Genomic DNA, 21,376 nt, shown 5'->3' on the forward strand with positions numbered 1-21,376 from the left:
TAGGTTAGTCGTGGTGGACCGAGATGGCATGAATCCGTGTTGACTAAAACTAAAGAATTGCTTGAGATGATTCTGCAATGATGGGCAAATTAAGCTTTCCAATATTTTTCCGAACGATGACAGTATGGATATAGGTCTGTAGTTATTGATTAATTCCATAGAACCCGTTTTATGTATTGGAACGACTTTAGCAAGCTTCCATTTAGTTGGAAAGACACCCGAAGACAGTGATTTGTTGTAAATTTTTAAGATGGGCCATGCCAACTGCTCCGCACACTCCACTATGAACACTGGAGGTATTCCGTCGGGACCTGCACCCTTCTGTTTATCTAGACTCTTCAATTTTCTTAGAACCGTCTGATAATTCAGAGTGGGGGTATTTAGATGTAAATTATTATTTCCTAATTGGTGAAGAATACTAGAAGCAGCACTTTGATATTTATTATATTCGCTATCAACATTAATGTCGTGTAATATATTGTTATCATTCGCATAAACTGATACAAAGAAACTAGAAAAAAGCTCACAAATATGATTTCCATCCGAGGTGGTTATTGATCCATTCGTCATGGATGCAGGATAGGAGCTGCTGCCGCCTCTTTTTGATTTGATGTAGGACCAGAAAAGCTTAGGGTTACTGTGAAATTTATTTTCCAGATCTTTCATGTAGCGGGAATAGTTAACTTTTGCCATCTTTTCGCATCTCGAACTGAGCAATTTAAGCTGCAACTCATCACGTGGATTTTTAAAAATTTTGTACCTTCGTCTTACACGATGTTTTTCATTTAAATTGCGTTTTAGACTATTGTCAAACCACGGAGGGAAATTTTTAGATTTAAGCTTGTGATTTGGTACATTATCGACAATAATTTGATTCAATACACTATAAAAGACTTCAACCATATCGTCCACATTCCGAGAATTTGCAAATAAATCTTTCCAATTACATTCTCCTAGCAGTTTAGATATGATTTCGTAGTTAGCTTTATGAAAATTGAAATAAGCTGTTTCTTTATTATATATGAGAATATATAATAAAGAAACAGTAGAAAGTAGATATATATCTACTTTCCGTGAGCCCGGCTGATTATCTTTGCAAAAAACTTATGAATTATTATTGATTGGCTATACCAGGCTTCAAACACAATATATCCCTTTGGTTTTATATTCTCGTGCTATCCAATGGTTTTCTAGTAAATAAGTTAGTGAAGCAAATGTTAAAATATATCGGGTCCACAAAATAATATCAAACTTACCACATCTAATTCATAAGTATGCTCATTTTAGGACATACCTTGGACATACGGAAGAAACATCTTTATGCGCCATTTTTGGTTTCTCCATTGTACTATTTCCGCGAGTAGACGTGATTTGTTTTGATTTAATGGAATTTCTATTGAAATCCTCCCCCATCCCGCGTATTTTCCGGGATAAAGAGCTTATGTTATCCCCAGGTCGTAAACTATATGTATCGAAAAATCACATCAATCTTACTTTTACTGTATAAAGACAATCACAAGCGATCATTGATATTGAAAATTTTCCTTAATTTATATGTTTCTGTGTAATACAAAGACAAACAGATTGAATTGTGGAATGAAACTTGTCCTTATTTATGTTAATTTCTTATTGGCTAGGTTTCAAAGACCTAGTTTTAATTTTGAAGTTCACGATTCTCCCATTTTCATCACCTTTTACTATTTGTATTTAGATATTATTTATTTATTTTATTGTATATTGTTTTATGGAATATTGTTTAAAGGTCAACTTTATCTAGTTTATACATATTTTCATATTATAAACCATTTCAAAATATAAAATTTTCAACTACACATCTTACATACTTGGAATTTATTCCGTCTATAATCTTCTTATTTTCTTTATACTTGGAAACTCTAGTTAAAACATTGTTGAAGATAGCACAAGCAAATACTGTGTTTGCTCAGCGATTCAATTAATTAATTTCCATTTAATAAAAACTTAAAAATTCAATATACAATTTTCTTTTAGAGCGCTCCTCATAAACAATAACACATTTTTCACCTTATTCTTTTGGTAAAAAAGTACAAATTGCCGTGAAATATTGCTAAAACACAACGAGGTACAATTTATTAACGCGAACGTAGTTGTTATTCTGCGATTCATACAGTTTTTGTTGCCAAGGTTATTCTTTTGAGAACAAAAAAGTAAGCTTGGTAATAGTTGAATGAATACAAATATGGAATACGAGGAATGCGTAGATTTCAACTTTATTTTGTTTGTATTGTATTGCATTATTTAGTTCTCATTTATTCTCCCTGTTTTATTGACTACTAGAATACCACCCGCTGCTTCGCCCGCTTTGTCTAAAACCTAATAAATTATATATCTACTAAAACTCTCTCTTGAACCTCTCAATCTATTAAAAAACCGCATCAAAATCCGTTGCGTAGTTTTAAAGATTTAAGCATACAATGTGACATAGGGACAGAGAAAGCGGCTTTGTTGTATACTATGTAGTGATGAGCTTTCAAGTAAGCAAGCAATCTAAAATTGGAAAACAATTATTTATCGGTAAGGCAATCTCAACCGCAGTCAGTCTATTGATGGGTAACCTACGTTGCTCTACGTTGATTTGTTAAGTTGTTCACGTTGTTTTCTGCTTTTTAAACAACAAAATAACAAAGTACTTGCATAAACTGTGCTGTAACTTGGCAAAATCTTGCAAATCTCCAAGCGGGTGTAGCGGGCAAGCAATAAATAAAAGTGTATGACAAATTTAAACCGGCACTCGTCAGCATACCGTATTTCACGGCTCGTTAGGATCCCGTTTTGTTTACGGCAATGGAGGGTCGTAGTGGGCTTAATAGTTTTGAAAATAAGCTGCTGAAAGTTCGCGGGCGGGAATAAGTTGCGGTTTCACGCTGAGCGCGCGGGTGAGTTTGACCGGCTCAGTGTGTACAGGGGTTTATATTGATTGTTTTGATTATGAGCCTGGGAAGGATTCAGGTTATGGAGCAATAGGGATATATGTGTGTAGGTCGTAGGATTTCATTAGGTTTAAAAGGTAATGAAATTAATGGTTTTTCTAATGATGGATAGCACATTGATGTATGTTCTTGATTAAGGAGATGGATTTGATGTTTCTTGGTTTGTTATTCTGAAGGAACATAATATAAAAAATGAACTGCTGCTAAGTAGGTAGTAGATACTTGAATAAAACGACCAACCAGACGATCTACGTTATTGTGAAGATAATGAAAAAATGCAATGAAAATTTCAATTTATACGGCAAATTATGTTGACACGAGTATTATTTACAAATACAATAACAACAGCCATTAGATTAAAAATAAACCTTGTCCTAGCAAGGTTAAATTTATATCCAACTTCTAATACAAATGTTAAATTCCACTACGGAAAACCTTTTTAATGGAAAATAAGGGATCAAAAAGCCCACGTGTATTGTAAAAATGTTTCCTTTTCTTTGTAAATAGAAAAATAGTTGTAGAAAATAAAATAGACGTTAATGGTACAAACTTGTTCTCGAATTTCCTCTATTTTGTCGTGGGCTGATTTGGACCCAAGAGACAAGATGGCCCGGCGAAGGTGAGATAATTTTAGATTTCTTAAGAAGATTAAAAAATTTGCACCGTATTGAAAACGGGTAAAAAATCGTTCGCTACATCATAATCATTAATATCTAATACTGAACGTATTACACAGACGCATGCTTACTACAAAAAAACAACGTGTAAAAATAGACATCACTCAATACTTAAATCAACATAACTAATCTTAAAAAATATAATTATCTAATTCTAATAAAAATTAAAAATTATATATACGACCTCTTTTCTACAATGGATAAGGCGATTGCGAACTGGCAATAAAATTTATGCGTTCCATTTTTAAATTTCGATGACGATATTATTCTCTGTTGAAAATGTTTACCGCCAAAATTTCTGTCATTATTTTTAAACATAAAATTGATACGATTATGCTTCGAGTATGTATAAAATAATTTAATCAACATAGAATATAATTTCGCTAAGGTTCGTGGAATATGAACAATAGGTACGTAATGAAATCATATTATTCGAATTTAATTAAAATTGCATACACATAGAATACAATACGCGCAAATTCTATTATTAATTACAATATTTTAGTGAGTATTTGTATTTAACAATAATTTATGTATATTTCATTATGATTTCATTAATCGATTTTTATTTTATTAAACAACAATAATTTTATTCGTGTGTAATCTTACGGTGTAATTTCTATTAAGAATATATGTAGGTAATTTAAGCTTCGTGAACTTTTTTTTGAGTTGTTAACGTTCTTTTTTCCATTATTATATTTTTTGACTTTATCGTGATTTCAAAATATTTTATTTGATTAATGTATTATTATAAAAATGAAATAAGTAGGTATTTACCTTACGAAAAATTTTGAACTATTCAATTTGTTGGTGAATTTCGAAATCAGATAATATTATAGTTGACTCTGTGGACTTCATTAATATTTAAAGCGTTATTAATTTATTTGCTGTGTCTTGTACCATCATAATATTATTATAATTATTAATATTGAACATGTTTAATATCTACAGAAAAATTTAAATAAATGTTTTCAGATCACTAACATTCGCGTTCGCCATAATATTTTAATATAGTCTTATACATGGACGTATAAAAAAAGACGGACGGTATATCGCCTAAACATTGAGTGAAGCCTAGTAATGGCGGCGAAACATCCATGTGTGTGTGCCATGTTACCATGGCAACAGCTGTCCTGTTGACAATGGCGGCTGTATTTTTTTCTATAAATTTTGCCGTAATAATTTTGTCATTAAAACATAAAAGAAATAACTTGCTTCCCTGTGGAATGTAATCCCTTGTGTTTTGTTATTTAAAATTGTACTGTTGCGACACCATTTAACCACGCAAGACGGCATTTTAAATATTTTTTGTGAAACAGTGACGCAGTTAATCAGTCGGTAGTTCACGACGTAATGGCGGCCGACTAGCTTACTATGGTGAGAGTGTGTGCGTGTTTATTGTCTTTACACGATCGCTAGCTTACTATGGTGGCTTCATGTTGTTTGTTCGTAATATGGCGTCCGTCTTTTTTTATACGTCCATGGTCTTATAGTATACAATGAGCACAGAAACCTATACATAACCTTGTTTCAGCAGAAGCACCCCCATGTCATATTTGAGGCGCGAACGAAAATGAACAGAGGCTGCGGGAACAAACTGGAGTATAGGCAAAAGGCGCACCGGTCGAAGAACTTCGCGTATGTGGAGGCGCCCCTTAGTGAAGAACATAGCATGATGTGAGTAGTGTTTTAATGAGTATGAGTAATTTTATAAGGGAAATGTAACTTATAGAAGGATGAAAAATGATTAGTCTTTATTACGACTAATAGAATTTATAGATTCTTAGAATTTATAGGGTCGAGCACACCGAGGGCTCCGAACAAACCTATTTTTTATTATGTTGTAACTTTAAAATGTAGGTTTTAAGCAATTTTTCCTTTATCTGTGCTATAAGAATGTACTTTTAATTAAATTTCAAGACTCTGTATTTACTCTTACATTACTATAGTACCTTGTAGGTTTATATTACCTTGCAAGTTGAAAGTTGAAAAAATTATAGTTTTTCAATGGTGTCTGTTCATTCTGTATGTTTGAACGTGCACATTGCGAAACTTCGTATCGATTTTACTTTTGATGTAAGTAGGTATCTACCTATTTTAAGTTGTAAAAAATTTAATTACAAAACATACTTAATAAACTTTTTAAATTGCACGGTCTTCGCATAATAATCATTTACAGTGTTTACAATATATAACATGGCATGCTTTAAATAAAATAACGTTGGTAAGTACCTATATATTAATATTAGCAGACGTATTTCCTAGAAACTCAAGCAAAAGGATGTATATTTTTAATTTATCCCCAAGCGGGTTAAATCGTGCCGCTAAAAAAATACAGTAACGTAAACTATACGTACCTATAGGTTGGCAACCTCTCGGGCCAACGTGTCCGTGACGCCTGTCACGCGGAATGAACGTTGCGGCGACCTACTTCACTGCGTCATATGAAATTGTGCTCGTTATCCCACCCGCTAGTTACTGCCCTGTAGTAGCTGATATGAGATGTGCGTTTTGTTCACTCACACCATTCGTAATACGTGATGTTTGGAGTGACGTGATCTTGGCGATATTGGCTTTTTTGGCGGGCTGTGAAGAGGCTGTTAAGCAATTTGATACATTGTTCTCATGCTATTGTCAGTCCTCATCTTGAGTTACTAGTGTGGAAGTTTCATTATCCTATGTGAGATGAGAGTGCACTCAAACTAGCATTTCCACCCAATAAAGCATTGACAATACCGTAATACGTATGCTTAATGTATATGCCCGAATATAGCACATGTCCATTATGTACCATAATATCTGTCAGCTGTTGCGTTAACAACTATAATCTTCATTTAACAGCCTTAACATTTCATTCATCTCCATTAGAGAAACATACATTTTCATTTTAGGAACACAAATTTTAAAAACGAAAACTGAATGTACTTACTTGTAAGGTTCCAATTTTTACATGTATGGCTAGGTACATGTAAAAATTGGAACAGGAAATTCCTTAATTTACTTTCGTTCGCCTTACAAATGAAACCATATAACGTTATATTATGTTTCAACTTGCAAACTACACAAGGTACTTCCTAACAATTTAGGGCGTCTACCAAACTGGAACACTCATTATGGTCATTAAGAACTATATATAACGACTCTAAGATTTTCACTCACTTGAAATTGTACTGTAAGGTATTTTGCAAAATGCTAGCAATTTAAGGCAAGGCCGTAACGTGTAGCAATCTTATTAGAATGTAGGCTGTGAACAAAAGCTCACATAGTATTAATTCATCTTAATATGGCATTATTGGTATCGGAGTCACAACAATCTACCCTTGCCTATAAAGATGATGTTAATTGTTATCTTTAAATAGACACTTGTAGTATAGTCACAGATTAGATTTTTGTATCATTTTGTTCTGTAATTTCCATTACTTTCAGGAAACACGTTGTTATTGTGAATGCAATATTAGGAACGGTTTAATTTATCAATTTTTATAAATTGTTGAAATTCCACTTTCAATAATTTCATACTCTTTTGTTTACCATCAAATTAAGATCCCTAATTTCACCAAATTCCAACGATATCTAATCTTCATTCCACTATACACGTTTTGGAAAATCTCAAATCGCGAAATAAATTACATCACCCCTTAAACTGTCAAAGAATTCCATTGTAAATTATCACGGTCCGGTTGGATGTTGAATAATGCAGTGGAAAAGTTTGGAAACTCATTTTTTCATGCGACTACACTCCGAGCAACTAATGAATTCAGTTCGTATAGAAATTTTAGCAAACGCTCATGCCAACTACGGCTTGGTGCTAGCAGTTGGTTATTTTAATAATTTTTAAGCAATAACTTCACTTTAGTTTTTTCCTTGCGTCTGACTTTATGTAGATTCGAAAAAGTATAATTTTAATTTTAAAACGCTTGAATTTAATAAAATAATATAGGATCTCATATCTCGGGAATGAAAATATTACTTTACCAGTCTTAATTCTAAACTAACTCATAATAATTATATGGTAGGCATTACAAATTGATTGATTAAGGGGGAATTTTTCAATCCTTGGATAAAACTTACCCGTCAAATAAAGTATTACACGATAATATTAAAATATCATCCGTAAACTGTCAAAGATGGGCAAAGAATACATTGAAATTGAAAAGGTAGTTTAATACGTTATTCGACGAATAAGTTTTAACCAAGGATTGAAAATCAGCCCTTAGAACATCAAACAAGCATTTCACATCACGAATATGAATACAATACGTCATATAAATGTCTCTAAAGCCTACCCCTTATTCCAAATGTAAATGATACCAATAAATGAGTCCGGAATACCCAATAAATAATTAAACATTCCCACTCAATCCATTTTTAGCCCTCCATAAAGTATACGGAAAATATCGCGCAATTCAAAGAGAAAATAAATCAACTTCCGTGATTGGATATTTGCGTCGATAGCTTAAGTAGGTCCAAATGCCGGGAGCTCGTGACACAAAAGCGTTGATTTAACGAATTTTTTCTAGAATCGTATCGAAATTAGAAGTACATTGGGAGCCTTTGAATCTCCAGTATGACCATTTCGTTAATGAGGTACTCGACGTGGCCAAGATAAGTCGATGGTCCTAAGAGTTAGGGAGATAACAAAACTGTTAATCGCAAGTGGGTTATCGGATGAATTCGTTTAAAAATACGGAGCCTCGTGGCCGGGACGTTATTATTCAAGGGAATCGAGGAAGAAATTATTTAGTTCGTTTTTGTGACGTTCAAAGAAAGAAATTGGTGGAAACTTTTTAAATCACATACTTATTCATTGAATTTATTTTGAGAAAACGACACAAAGTTGACTAAACTGTATTGAAAAGATATTCTGGATCTTGAACTTTGATAAAGGAAAATTAATTTAGCTGTATTAAAATTTATATTGTTTCAAAACACAATAAAATTAATTAACGTCTCGTAACTTACAATCTACAAATTATCGGGTCTGGCTTCGTTGTCAGAAATTTCTAAACTCACTGGCAATACAAACCTAACATCTAATCAAGCTATAATCCTGCCAAATAGTATACCACCTGACCAATCTTTCTCACCCACAAGCACGCAGACATCCTATCCTGGCAGGAGTGGTACCTATAATCCTGCCAAATAGTATAGCACTTAACGCGCCTTACCCACCCACAGGCACGCAGATATCCTGACAGGAGTGGTACCTATAATCCTGCCAAATAGTATAGCACTTAACGCGCCTTACCAACCCACAGGCACTCAGACATCCTATCCTGGCAGGAGTGATACCTATAATCCGGCCAAATAGTATACCACCTGACCAGCCTTTCTTACCAACAGGCACGCAGACATCTTATCCTGGCAGGAGTGGTACGGTGGCGGGCTCCGGATGCGCGAGCGGCGGGACGTCCGGGAGACCACCAAGTACATAGAAACAGCTCTGGTGATCGACAAGTACATGTTTGAAAAGAGGAACGGCAGTACAAGGGCAGAGGTTGTACATGACGCGATACAAGTTGCTAATATTGCTGATCTGGTGAGTAATATTCAAACTACAATTATATTAGCTTGGTCCATAGTTCTGCTGTTTTGTTTCTGTTAAACTGCTTTCACAAACACTTTGATATAATGTTGTCATTTATAGGCCCATTGCCTTCTTATTTGTGTTATTAACTTTTTCCGCAACTAGTTCCGTTAATTTGATTGAGATGCGATGGAATAAGAAATACTTAAGACTAATTCGAACCCATTAATATGATTAATTTAACTTTACGAAACATGCATTTACCTATAAGTTATGCCTACATACATTGAAATTATATATTATGTATCATAAGCTATACAAATTAATATGCAGGAAAGTAATGTACTACTTACTCCATAAGTGAAGCGTGTATTTTCACCATCTTATTTTAGTAACGGTAAACGATGATTTGAAGTATAAGTGCTAGTTATTTAAAGAAATTCAAGTTTAAAAAACGCTCCGCTTACTCCACGTCTAAAATTTATTCCGAAAAAGAAAAGTAGACTAAAATCTCCGTCAAGTGTACGAGAGAAATATAAATATTTTAACCTAAAAATTATGTTATTTTATCCGCGCAGCTCTTTTATCGCGCACGTTTAAAAGGAAAATATAAATAAGGGTCACGACTCACGTGCGATTAACGCGATCCGAATTACCCGTAATCGTGTAATTGGCCGTATTTAAATCGTCATTCGAGGGCAAATTTCGCTTTATTCAGAGCGGTATAAAAGGCGCAAATACGAGACCTCCTTCAAACCGTATGCGATGTATGAATACGGGTGTATTAAACTTTGCCCTCGTATAGTCAGCAAAAAATATGTGCCGCGAAGCATTGTGCCGTTTTTAATACACTGCTGCGCGAGGGTTCTGAATGTATTAAGAGAAGATTGATGTATTGCTTAACTTAATTACCGTTATGAAACATTTTAATGATTGTGCGGTTTAAGCCCCACATTTTCATGTAAGTAGTTTTCGGGAGATCAATGGTTCTTTCATTTGCGTGTTTTCCAGAAAGTTTGTGGGAAGAAGCAACATTTTGCTTAATGTATATCGTCTCGAACTTTTATGGTAAATCATGGCATGGAACTCATAACAACATCTCTGCTGGCTGTACACTAACGACTGAGTCAAGAAACTCCGTACATTATCTACTTAAAATGTGAAGTGGTTACGTTATCGTTGAAACTTTAGATCCAGGAATACCAGTGCCATTAGAATAGGGGCGCTTTAGAACGATAAAGTCTGCTAAATCCATTGATAGTTTTATTTTAGATTTAACACAGGTTTTTGTTGAATGATAAAATTTACTCAAATGATATGTTTTACCAAAAAATAAAATGAAGAATATCCTACTATTTAGGGGTGGCTGCCTCTTAAAACTTTAAAACTTCTTTAAGCGGGTTGAGAGTAAAATTTCAAGGTCGCGTCTAGGTAATACCGTAACATCATGGAGTAAGGCGACAATATTGGTATCTTTGAATCTTGCCAAAGTTTCACTTCTGACACGTGTGCTCGACAGATACACTCTTTTTTTATATATTAATAATTATTAATAAATACAATTATTTCCCAGTACTTTCGCACGCTAAACACCCGCGTGTCGGTGGTGTACATCGAGTCGTGGCAGAGCGCGGACCAGGCGGACCTCGACAGGAAGTATGACATCACACGCGCGATACAAAAGTTCAGCGACTATACCGCTAGGAAGTTGTATAAGATCGAGAAGGATACCACGCAACTGTTGTCGTGAGTATTTATTTATTTATACTTTGTTGTACGTATACAGGGTGTCCCACCCTTGGGATACTAAGCTCAAAGGAGGTTATAGTTTTGTATATGCTGAGTACGTAAAAAATACTTATAAAATTCCAGACGCATTTTTTTTCAAATAGATGAATTCTTAAAACTCTATGTGTAGACCCCTAACAAGCAACCCGCCCAACTTTGCCACCCGCACGTGGGCTATCTTTTAAGATTATGTTTTCATTGATAAAATGCTCACATTAGCGAAGCGGTATATTATGCCGGCTGCGCTTAAAACATGGATTTTAAGGAAAAATTAAGCAAAAAAATTTTTACGTAATTTTTTTGTTTAAGTAATTTTTGCGTGATCAGTGTATGCAAAACTACAAGTCCCTTCGCGCTTAGTATACCAATAGTGGGAAACCCTGTATACTAGACATAGAATAACAAAATACAATTATAGTAGTAGAGTATTATGTGTATTGGATTTATTTATAGCTTTTATAAGACTTTTCATATATGGTCGGTTAACATGTCGTCTTAAAAGCGGTGGTGGTTGCGATGCTAGCTTGTGATGACGATTCAAATGTGCTTCTAAAAGAACTGAAGTCAGGCAGTTATTTCAATAAAACGTTGTACGCAAATCTTACAGTAATATAACTTTTTAAAGGTAAAACGAAGTCATGACGCTCGACTATTTGAGCTAACTCCAGAACATGAAATATATTAAAGAGCAATAAATTTAATGCTTTCCCCGCCTCGCTTACGACGAAATAAGCCTCATCATTCCTCCTTTAGCGTTTCCACTTCAATGCTACACAACACCCGAATATACAGCGTTTATAACGAAATCGACCATAATAAAGTTATATTAAGAGCACACAGGTCATAACTATATTCCAAAATTCCGTATGCAACGATTTCCTCAGTTCCCAACTCCACTCCACGTTCGGCTGAGTGCTTCTCAAATGCGAACACGCTGAATTTATTCCTACTTACATTTTGCTATAACTTAAAAACTTTTTACAATGGTATAATAGATTTAAAATTTCACTATTGTGCGGTCGAGATGATTGCGATCGCTGGCTACGGTTTTATTGTGCCCGACAGTTTGTTATATAATTGAAAATTGAAATGCTGTACACTTTTTTCTTTTACTATTATTATTTTCTTGTTATGAAATAATTTAAAATTTCGTTGTATAAAAAGAAAACGTAATAACTTGCAACCTACAGAAGTAATGATAATAGAACAACATTTTAAGGTAAGTACAGAGATTATACAGTCCATTGTTGATAACAAATTTTCATCTTGGACTATAATATATTATCATAATCTATTTCATGATATTCTACGTCAAATGGATGAAAATGCAAACTACAAGATGCATATATCTACGAATACGTACGAATGTACCATAGAGATATGAGCACACAGGATTCCCAACTTTTAACAAGCCCTAACGACGCGACGAGAGCTAAAAAGCGCCGCCATTTTTCACTCGAACCGCCCATAGACAAGCAACAGCGCAAAAGGAGCGTAGATTTTAACAATCTCACAATACTATCGGCCATGGACGGATGTCCCGTCATAAATTAACCTGTCAACGCTCAGACGGCGTTCGGTGGCGAACATTCGTTAGCCGAACGGTGCTCCGTGATTTATTTCCTGCTGCTTCTGATTGTTATTTTGATTCCCGTCTCCTTCGTCCAGTAGGCACGCGCGCTGTAAGTGTCCTGGGCGATAGGAAAAAGTAAAATCTTTAGAAAATATCGTCCTAAATAATAAGGCAAATCTGTTTTAGATTTGATTTAGGAAATAGCATACCACATCTTGTTTATAAAATTTACAATGTATTTTGAAATACAATTCTTTTTGATAAAACGAAACATAAAAATAAAGGCAGGGCGATGACATCCGTGCCCTGGTATTGTCGGTTACAGGTGACATATGGACACATAACAAAGCAAACATGACCGAGCGTGAAAATATGACTGACATTGTGAATGTGACACTTTGTGTTCACGCTTCCAGAAACGTCCAGAAAAATCAAGTTAAAACATTTCGTTACATATTTTTATCTCTGCGAGCTCGTAAACAACGTGGGCTGCAATTAATTAAATGTTATTTATGAAAGTACCACAAGAGGGTTCATGAGCCTCACTCGAATAAAACGTAGGCGTAAAATCTGAAAGCTTCGTTAGATATCTCTCGTCTCCAATTCAATCTGAGCGAGGCATACATTTTATATTAAATCACTCGAGCACACGATCTCGCTGAGATGTCGTGTATACAATATGATAACATGAAAAAGATACGCAATATACTCTTCCCTATGAATAGCTGAGCACTCCCGTACATAACGTCACTCACAATCTGTCAGTTGTTTTAGGAAACCTATTTTTTGTAACTATTGTGCGGTCGACGCAACCTGAATGTGTCAGTTTTTGTAGACAGAATAGCTGAGGTTGGATTAGGGTTAAGTGCTTACAAAGGGCAAAACAAGTGTATATTTTAAAAACGTTGATGTTTGTGGAAAGGCAATGTTATTGAATTTTTTATCGTTACCTTTGTGAATACAATGCGTCACAAACATGTCAATCATCGTTCTCTTTAAAACCTTTTCTTTTGTACCTGTGTTTGTACCAAATATTTTTTTTACAAGAAATTTCCTTATTGGCCTACAAATAATATTACCAGAAAATTTTATAAGCGAATAGCTCTTAAAATTTTAAATTTATTTATTAAACATATTCTCTTCGATGGTATTTTCATCATGATATTCCAACTATTCAGAGCGTAATATTTTTTATATATTGAGCCGGTTTTCCTTTATTCTCTGATGTCCTGATAAATAATTTTATAATTCAGAATTTTTTTGTACTGTGGAATTTCAAGAATTTATTACTGACAAATTAAAAAACACAATCCAACAGTATATGGTTCAAATTGCATAAAAGCTGGAAACGCTTATAAGGTGGGACCACTTTAAACATTAAGTATGGGAGTAGACTTTTCCACGAGAAAGAAGCCTTTTTTCTTTCGAAATTAAACTTGAATAGTTAGTAATAAATATCACAGAAACAAATCTACACAATCGAAACTACAGAATAGACAATTACTTTTTAAAGTGAAACTTTTATTATATCGTCTCAAACTTTTTGGCCTGTGTAGCGCATGTCGCGTGACGGTCGGCTGCCGAGTAGGTATAAAGCAGTGTTCGGAAAGTTTCACATTTACCGTGGTTTCATAAAACCACACAACATTTTTAATTTAAATGAGTATTTAGTAAAATATTCTAACACGTGATCTCTTTCAGGGGCCAAATGTTCCCGGGCGGTGAGTCGGGTATATCAGTCCCGGATACGATGTGCACGCCCAAGTCAGTTGGTATCTCAGTGGACTACAACACGTACGAACCTCACATCCTCGCTGCTACTATGGCGCATATGATTGGACATAATATCGGTAAGATTTCATTTATGCTTGTGAAAATAATGCTGGTCCGCCCGTGATCGATTTTTTGAATTCTTACAATTTTCCATTTATTTTTGAATGCTATAAAGTAAATATCAAGGCAACGATGGTGGTATCTCATTCTTGAAGTCGTCTTTTTAACTGTTATTTTATCCTGGTTATCCTACTTTCTCAGTTTTTCATAATAATTTTATAAAATTATGGTCAGATCTGCCCCCTAGACAAGTGGCTTTCTATTAGCGTAAAGTTCAATAGAATAGATTATGAATGTATGAGATTGACGTTTGATTACGATGACGACGACGATTGATTACGCCAATCTCATACATTCATAATCTATTCTATTGAACTTTACGCTAATAGAAAGCCACTTGTCTAGGGGGGCTGAGCAGACAATTTATCTCGTCATTTTTAGTCCCAAATAAAATGTATCTCATGAATATACATTGCCTCTGATCGAATTCACTGATTGTGATTAATGTTAATAATATACCAAACAATGATTACCGCAAAAACAAAGCTAATAAATTGTATTGCAGTACATTAATACCGCGAAGAATATTAAACCGCGAGCCATTCAAATAGTTTCCAAATTACCAAAAGTAAATAATGGTTCTGATAAACTGATAATCTGATTTAAATCTGGCATTAAATTGACAAAGCAATATATAAATTAGATTTCGATATTGATGTTCCATTTTGTTATAAAACCGTTATGAATACAGGATTTCGTGTTTATTACCGTTGTATTGAATTGAAATGAAAGGACGTTGCTTGATTAAAGATTTTCGAGCTTATTGAAGCTCTCCTAGAAAAATGATTAAAGCTACTGTTTATAATGCTCGTGCTGGCTTCAGGCTTCATTTACTTTTGTTTTACTCTTCTTTATGGTACACCTAGATTACACACAATAATAGGTAACTTATAATATTTTATGGATTTTATTTTATATCCTTATACATAAAAAAACAAATACAGAAAAAGGCTTAGATTAAATTTTAACTTAATCGCACGCTAGCATTTATTCGAACGTATCAACTCATCATATTTTTTACGAATGTAGCGTAAATTTTTATTTATAGGTATACCCTAAACCAGATTACTCATTCTATAGTTATATATAGAAAATTTGGTCGAACATCTCCAAACTATTATTTGTTTAATCATCGGGATTTTCAACCTTTTCAGCTTTTTCAATTTTAAATCGTCGTATCGAAATGCAACGTTAATCACTTCTTTCCACCCAATTTCCACTCGATTCTCCACGTCCAATCAGTAATGAAGATTGAGAGCATCAATAGTCAATACCAATTTAAAAATGGCTTAAATAAGTAACCGTAGTACGAAACTGAAGCCCGATCTCTCATCTTCTCAATTTCCAATCATCCTATAGAACCCTCAAAAAAATGCCACACTACACTTCAGTTCTAACCATATACGTAATTGGAGTCTGTTCTCTCAGCATTTCTATAACCCTAGTACCAAAATCCCAAGTATGGGCAACGACGACGACCGCGAGCATTATAAATTATTTAATCACATTTCTCAGAAATTCTCATTTTCCAATGACCCCTGGACTTCCACTACCATACTGACATACATACTTACATTCATCTAAATATATAAAACTCAAAGGTGACTGATATAGTGATCTATCAACGCACAGCCCAAACCAATGGACGTATTGGGCTGAAATTTGGCATGCAGGTAGATGTTAGGACGTAGGCATCCGCTAAGAAAGGATTTCCCGAAATTCTTGCGGGAACGGGGAAAAACGGGGATGCACGTACAAAGTCGTGAGCGGAAGCTAGTTTACAAATAAACTTCTCCCCCAGGTATGGGCCACGACGACGGCCGCGAGCAGTGCTTCTGCCGCGACTGGCACGGCTGCATCATGGCGCAGTCGATAGTGGGCCTGGAGAATGTGCAACCGTACAAGTTTAGTGATTGCTCCAAGAATGACTACATCAATGAGCTCAGGATTGGACAAGGGCTGTGTCTGCTGAATAAACCGAATGAGGTATGAAAATAGACTTGAAAGTAGAAGTAGATATTTATAAGGCTTTGAGATGTTAAAGGCTTGAAATAATAATAATGCTTTTATGTATAAACCTAAATGACTGTAATTTTTTCTCACTGTATGCTTTTGGGTTTGGTTTTGGGAAATTAGAGTTTTAATTTGAATAATAGTGTGTTATAGTTAAATATACAATGTTTTATAAACCTGGAAATAAGAATAACCCAGTAAGTTAGATTACAAATTATTCACCTATAACTTTATAATTTTATTATTAAGTCACATTTTTGTAAAATTCAGCTACAAATATTTCAACACAAATTCTATTCATCTCTATTTTATATTTTGAAACTTGAAATTAATTATTTATGTAGTTTACACTGAGCATCCTTGCTAATTGTGTACAGTTTATGTGGCAACACCTGAAACTGGAACCCATCTCGATTACATTTGGCATTAGACTCATTAACAATTGCCCAAAACTCTAAACACCTTCAACTCGGAACTCCGGGACTTCCCAACTCTTTCGGCCTCCAACATTAACGCGGCAGTTAATTTCAATGCAAAATTTGTACGTAGAAAATTAATCAGGACGGCCGCATTGTTTGTCGGCAGTCTCTTACAAGGCTCTCCTTCAATAAAAGTTATGGTAATGCCGGCTGCCCGCGTTCAGAATTATCTCTTCGTTTGCGAATATATAATAACACGAGCGTCGGCCCAGAGTTTATTGGAATAAATTTACATATTACGGAATGATAATGCGGGCCACCACTCCGCTTCGATCCTCCACGTTTACATATTTATCGGCGGATGATTGTGACTGAGTTTTATTTCCTTCTATTGTAGTCGCCACTTGAACTTCCAACTAGAATGTTGTGTCATCGCGTTTATTTTTTGCTCGATATATTTTCCGATGCAAATGGAATATATTTTCTTGTTTTTCGTTTGTTTGATGTGGTTCGCATTGAATGTGATAAACTTTAGGACTCGACGAAATCGAAATGTGCTAGAGCATAAGTTTTTTATTGTGTTCTAGGAACGAGCCAAGATATCAAATAGAATCATGTTGTATAAGATTTTTTATCAAAATACACAGATCAAGCAGAACATACACTTTATTCATGTTAAACAACTACCTACCCTGATGTGGTTCACATTAGGTACATTTTCTTCTCGTGTATTCCAATTTGTTGAAATTGTAACAATACTTTTAAAAGAAACAAGATATATAAACAAAGATTGCAAGCACTTATTTATTTCGTACTAATAAAGGATTTTCGTATAAATGGAGCAGTAAAACAACCCGATTATTTCCCCCATCGATCTCGTTTAACAATTCCACTGTTTTTCAAACAGTTCATTAACGAAAAGGCCAAAGATAAACATCTCGTTTTAACGTCAGTCGAAGGGCGATTTGCATGATGAGACTATTTTTAGAACAAAGAATGGCCCGAGAGCGGTAGTTAAATTTTAATGGGATTAATCTTTAACGAAAGCTCATTAGTAGAAAGCGGCTGAGAACCGAAATCGTTCTGTTAAATTCGAAATTAGCTCATTAGAGTTTAAAACAGCCGGCTTACGTATGATATACCAAATCCTACGCGGAAATTAGAAAAGTGATCCGAACATTTCGCGTTGGTTCGCTGCGTTCAAATATGTGCATAGCAAATGGTTGATACATATTCATTTTACATGTTTTATTTATGATATAAGGCAGCGTATGGGAGGTTGGACACCCTTACCGTGGCATTAACCATAGATGAGGTTCGGATATATTTCATATTATGCTAAAATGTCTCCCTATTTACTGGTACAAAACATATAAGAAGACAAATTATTAATAGGTGTAGAAGAAATACATGTTCAAACTGAAACTGAAACTTTCATTCGTTCAACTAGAATTCATTAAAAACCCTTCCAAGCTCTTTTGATAAATGTGAGCCATTTGCGCATTCCAAAACTGACCAGTATTCTGAAATATATTTTCAATAAAGTCGATCCTTTCTTGCAATGGGAACGTTAATAGATTGCTGATGAATAACAGCTCCCATTTTCAAGTTTCCCTCAATTCAAATTAATTGTCGAGCAGCGGTTGCGGCCTGAAAGAAACGAAGTCTGACACTCGACTAGATCGGTGTTTATTTATTTGTTAAACGACAGCTTGAATATAATTGATTGAGTTTCGAGTTTAGTTTATTTGAGATAAAATGTTTGGCAGGAAAGACGTTCGGTTTAAATTTATAGGATATCTAGAAAATTGTAGAAAGATTTATTAGTGTTTGTTTACCGTCAAATAGTTCAATGAACTGGAATACACTCCTAAATATATCTTGTTCAAATCAAATTCGGCTTACCTTCTAGAAATTAAATGATCTTTTAATATCATCGTAATTGCTGGATAACCTTACCAACGACGCGTAACATGGCTCGGTCAAGGAAAACACGTGTGCTGCAATTATCCTTGGATGAACTACGTACACGTAGACCAAGTTGCATGGACCCACCTAGGTATATACCTAAAGAGCCATTATATTGTACATACGTGCATCTTATATTGTTTGTTGTTTTCTATTATCAAAATATTTAATATTGCCCTTTCATCGTACACATAATTGGGTCTTCTATTGTTATTTATTTTTCTTTTATCTTAATCAACATTAAATCTACCACCAGTTGGTAGTCCACCGTCAATGCGGCAACGGCCGGCTGGACGAGGGCGAGGAGTGCGACTGCGGCACGATCGCCGAGTGCCAGAACCTGAACCCGTGCTGCGACCCGTTCACGTGCCGCCTCACCAAGGAGGCGCAGTGCGCGGCCGGCGACTGCTGCGATCGGTGCCAGGTATACTGCCTCCATTGTTCTGGTATCCTAGTACTTTTTTATATAGGGCGGAGAATTAAGGAGGAAAAGTACTTGAAATAACTGTAGATAGCCAATTTTACTGAAAGGAAATATTCCTTTATTTTTAAAACGAAATAGGACTGCATTTTGAGATTGTCGATAATTCACTTACAATGCCCGAGAATTCTGCGACCCGTTCACGTGCCGCCTCACCAAGGAGGCGCAGTGCGCGGCCGGCGACTGCTGCGATCGGTGCCAGGTATACTGCCACCATTGTTCTGGTATCCTAGTACTTTTTGAAGTTTTTTAGGCCCTTTGAGAGTAAAATTTCCAGGTCGCGTCATGGTGATACCGTCACGTCATGGAGAAAGGCGACGTTTTTGGTATCTTTGAATATTGCGAAAGAAGTTTCACTTCTGACACGTATGCTCGGTACAAACGCTTTTTTTATACAGGGTGGAAGTTTTGTATAGACCCTGGAGGAAGAGTACTTGAAATACTTCGATATAGCAAATTTTGGTGAAAGGAAATATTCCTTTATTTTTAAAACGAAATAGGACTGCATTTTGAGATTGTCGATAATTCACTTACAATACCCGAGAATCCCGCGAACCGTTCACGATCTGCTGCGATCGATGCCAGGTATACTGCCACCACTGTTCTGGTATCCTGGTACTTTTTTTTAATAAAATTTAGCATGGACCATGAAGAAAAATTGGCCAGATTCTCTATTCTGAACTTAGCATTTTTTTATACTGGATTGATGTTATGGTTTTGATCCTTGGAGGAAAAAACTTCTTGAAATATTGGAGATATTTTTAATAGAAATAAATCTGCGGTTAAAGATTTTCGAAAATTCACTTCGCATGCCCGATGATCCTATCGTTGTATACTTCCATGACAATGCTGATATCGTAGTTTTTGTTAATCTGTATAAGAACCAAAAAAAATGTGTAATAACTTTCAAATAAACACACGCTGTGTAATTAAAATTGCTACATTTTGTGCCTTTGTATGTGTACACTTCTAATTTATACTGATTCCAATGCGGCGAACCGACCTTTACGAAACAGCAATTCCCAATGTATCAATTCAACCTTAATTAACGAACATTGTTCAACGGACATTACCATTCCATTCACTGGCCGTTTTGTTTCAGGTCTATTTTAAAACTAACCCTTTAAAGAGCTTTAATTCCACTGCGTTCAATTTGGACATCCTTTCAGGGTTGTAATTTATTTACATTTTTAACGTCAAGCTTAAACTGCAATTCATTCGACTAGATTTCTTTTAGAAGTGCTTTTGAATCGTTAAAATACATAAAAATCGCTTACAACCGGTTTGGAAAGCAGTTTCAACAGAAAATTAATAAGCCGGCAAGAAACCATTACATAATTTTACTTGTTAGTAATAAGGCCGCCTTCTGTGTTGTATGTCCTAGCTTAAGTTTTTATTGTACCCACTATTGTTATTTTTGCAGCACAATAAAGTGTTTATAATAAAATAAAAATAAATAAATTTTGTGTTTCTCTAAAACTTTCGAGATTAAATGACCCGAAAAAAACTTCTAACTTCCAAATTTCTTGCTAGCTAAAACCGCGCGGCGTTGTCTGCCGGGATTCAACCAACGAGTGTGACCTGGAAGAAACCTGCACTGGGCTATCTGGGGCTTGTCCAGCAGACGCATACAAAAAGAATGGGGAGGCTTGTGAAGGGGGTAAGGGGTATTGCTTCGCGGGACAATGCCCAACATTGTCCCTGCAGTGTGAGAAGATCTGGGGTCCGGGGACCATTGGGGCGGATAAAGAGTGCTTTGAACAGTTCAACTCGAAGGGAGCGGTTACTGGACATTGTGGAAAGGACGCTAATGGGAATTTCATCAAGTGCGATATGGAGTGAGTGATTTCATATACCTTTTGGACATTTTGAAATTAATTTAATAATGGTGAATAATATTAGTTTGTTTATGACATTCCTAACTCTATCCTTAAATATTGAATATATTTTAATAACATTCTAAGAACCGGAATTCGAAATATTATCAATATTTATCATCCCCATTAGATCATTACATCTCAAAATCATTCTAGAACACTCCACTTCTCAATTATTACCGATAGTTCAA

The 21,376-nt window shown here is 35.1% G+C and overlaps 1 protein-coding gene across 1 annotated transcript in view; it reads left to right on the forward strand.

Moving 5' to 3' along the window:
- Positions 1-21,376, forward strand: part of mmd (disintegrin and metalloproteinase domain-containing protein mind-meld) — a gene marked incomplete at its 5' end in the record, with an annotated part of 164,051 nt that overhangs the window by 121,272 nt on the left and 21,403 nt on the right. The window contains 7 exons of the mRNA XM_089698538.1: positions 5,184-5,323; positions 8,990-9,185; positions 10,747-10,919; positions 14,236-14,384; positions 16,229-16,413; positions 19,084-19,251; positions 20,842-21,146. Coding sequence (XP_089554664.1) covers positions 5,184-5,323; positions 8,990-9,185; positions 10,747-10,919; positions 14,236-14,384; positions 16,229-16,413; positions 19,084-19,251; positions 20,842-21,146 — 1,316 coding nt within the window. The remainder of the gene's footprint in view (positions 1-5,183; positions 5,324-8,989; positions 9,186-10,746; positions 10,920-14,235; positions 14,385-16,228; positions 16,414-19,083; positions 19,252-20,841; positions 21,147-21,376) is intronic.

Source organism: Colias philodice, chromosome 9, assembly GCF_061535455.1.
Source record: "Colias philodice isolate Cphi_HAF_F1 chromosome 9, ilColPhil1 Martin Lab GWU primary, whole genome shotgun sequence".
NCBI lineage: Eukaryota > Metazoa > Arthropoda > Insecta > Lepidoptera > Pieridae > Colias > Colias philodice.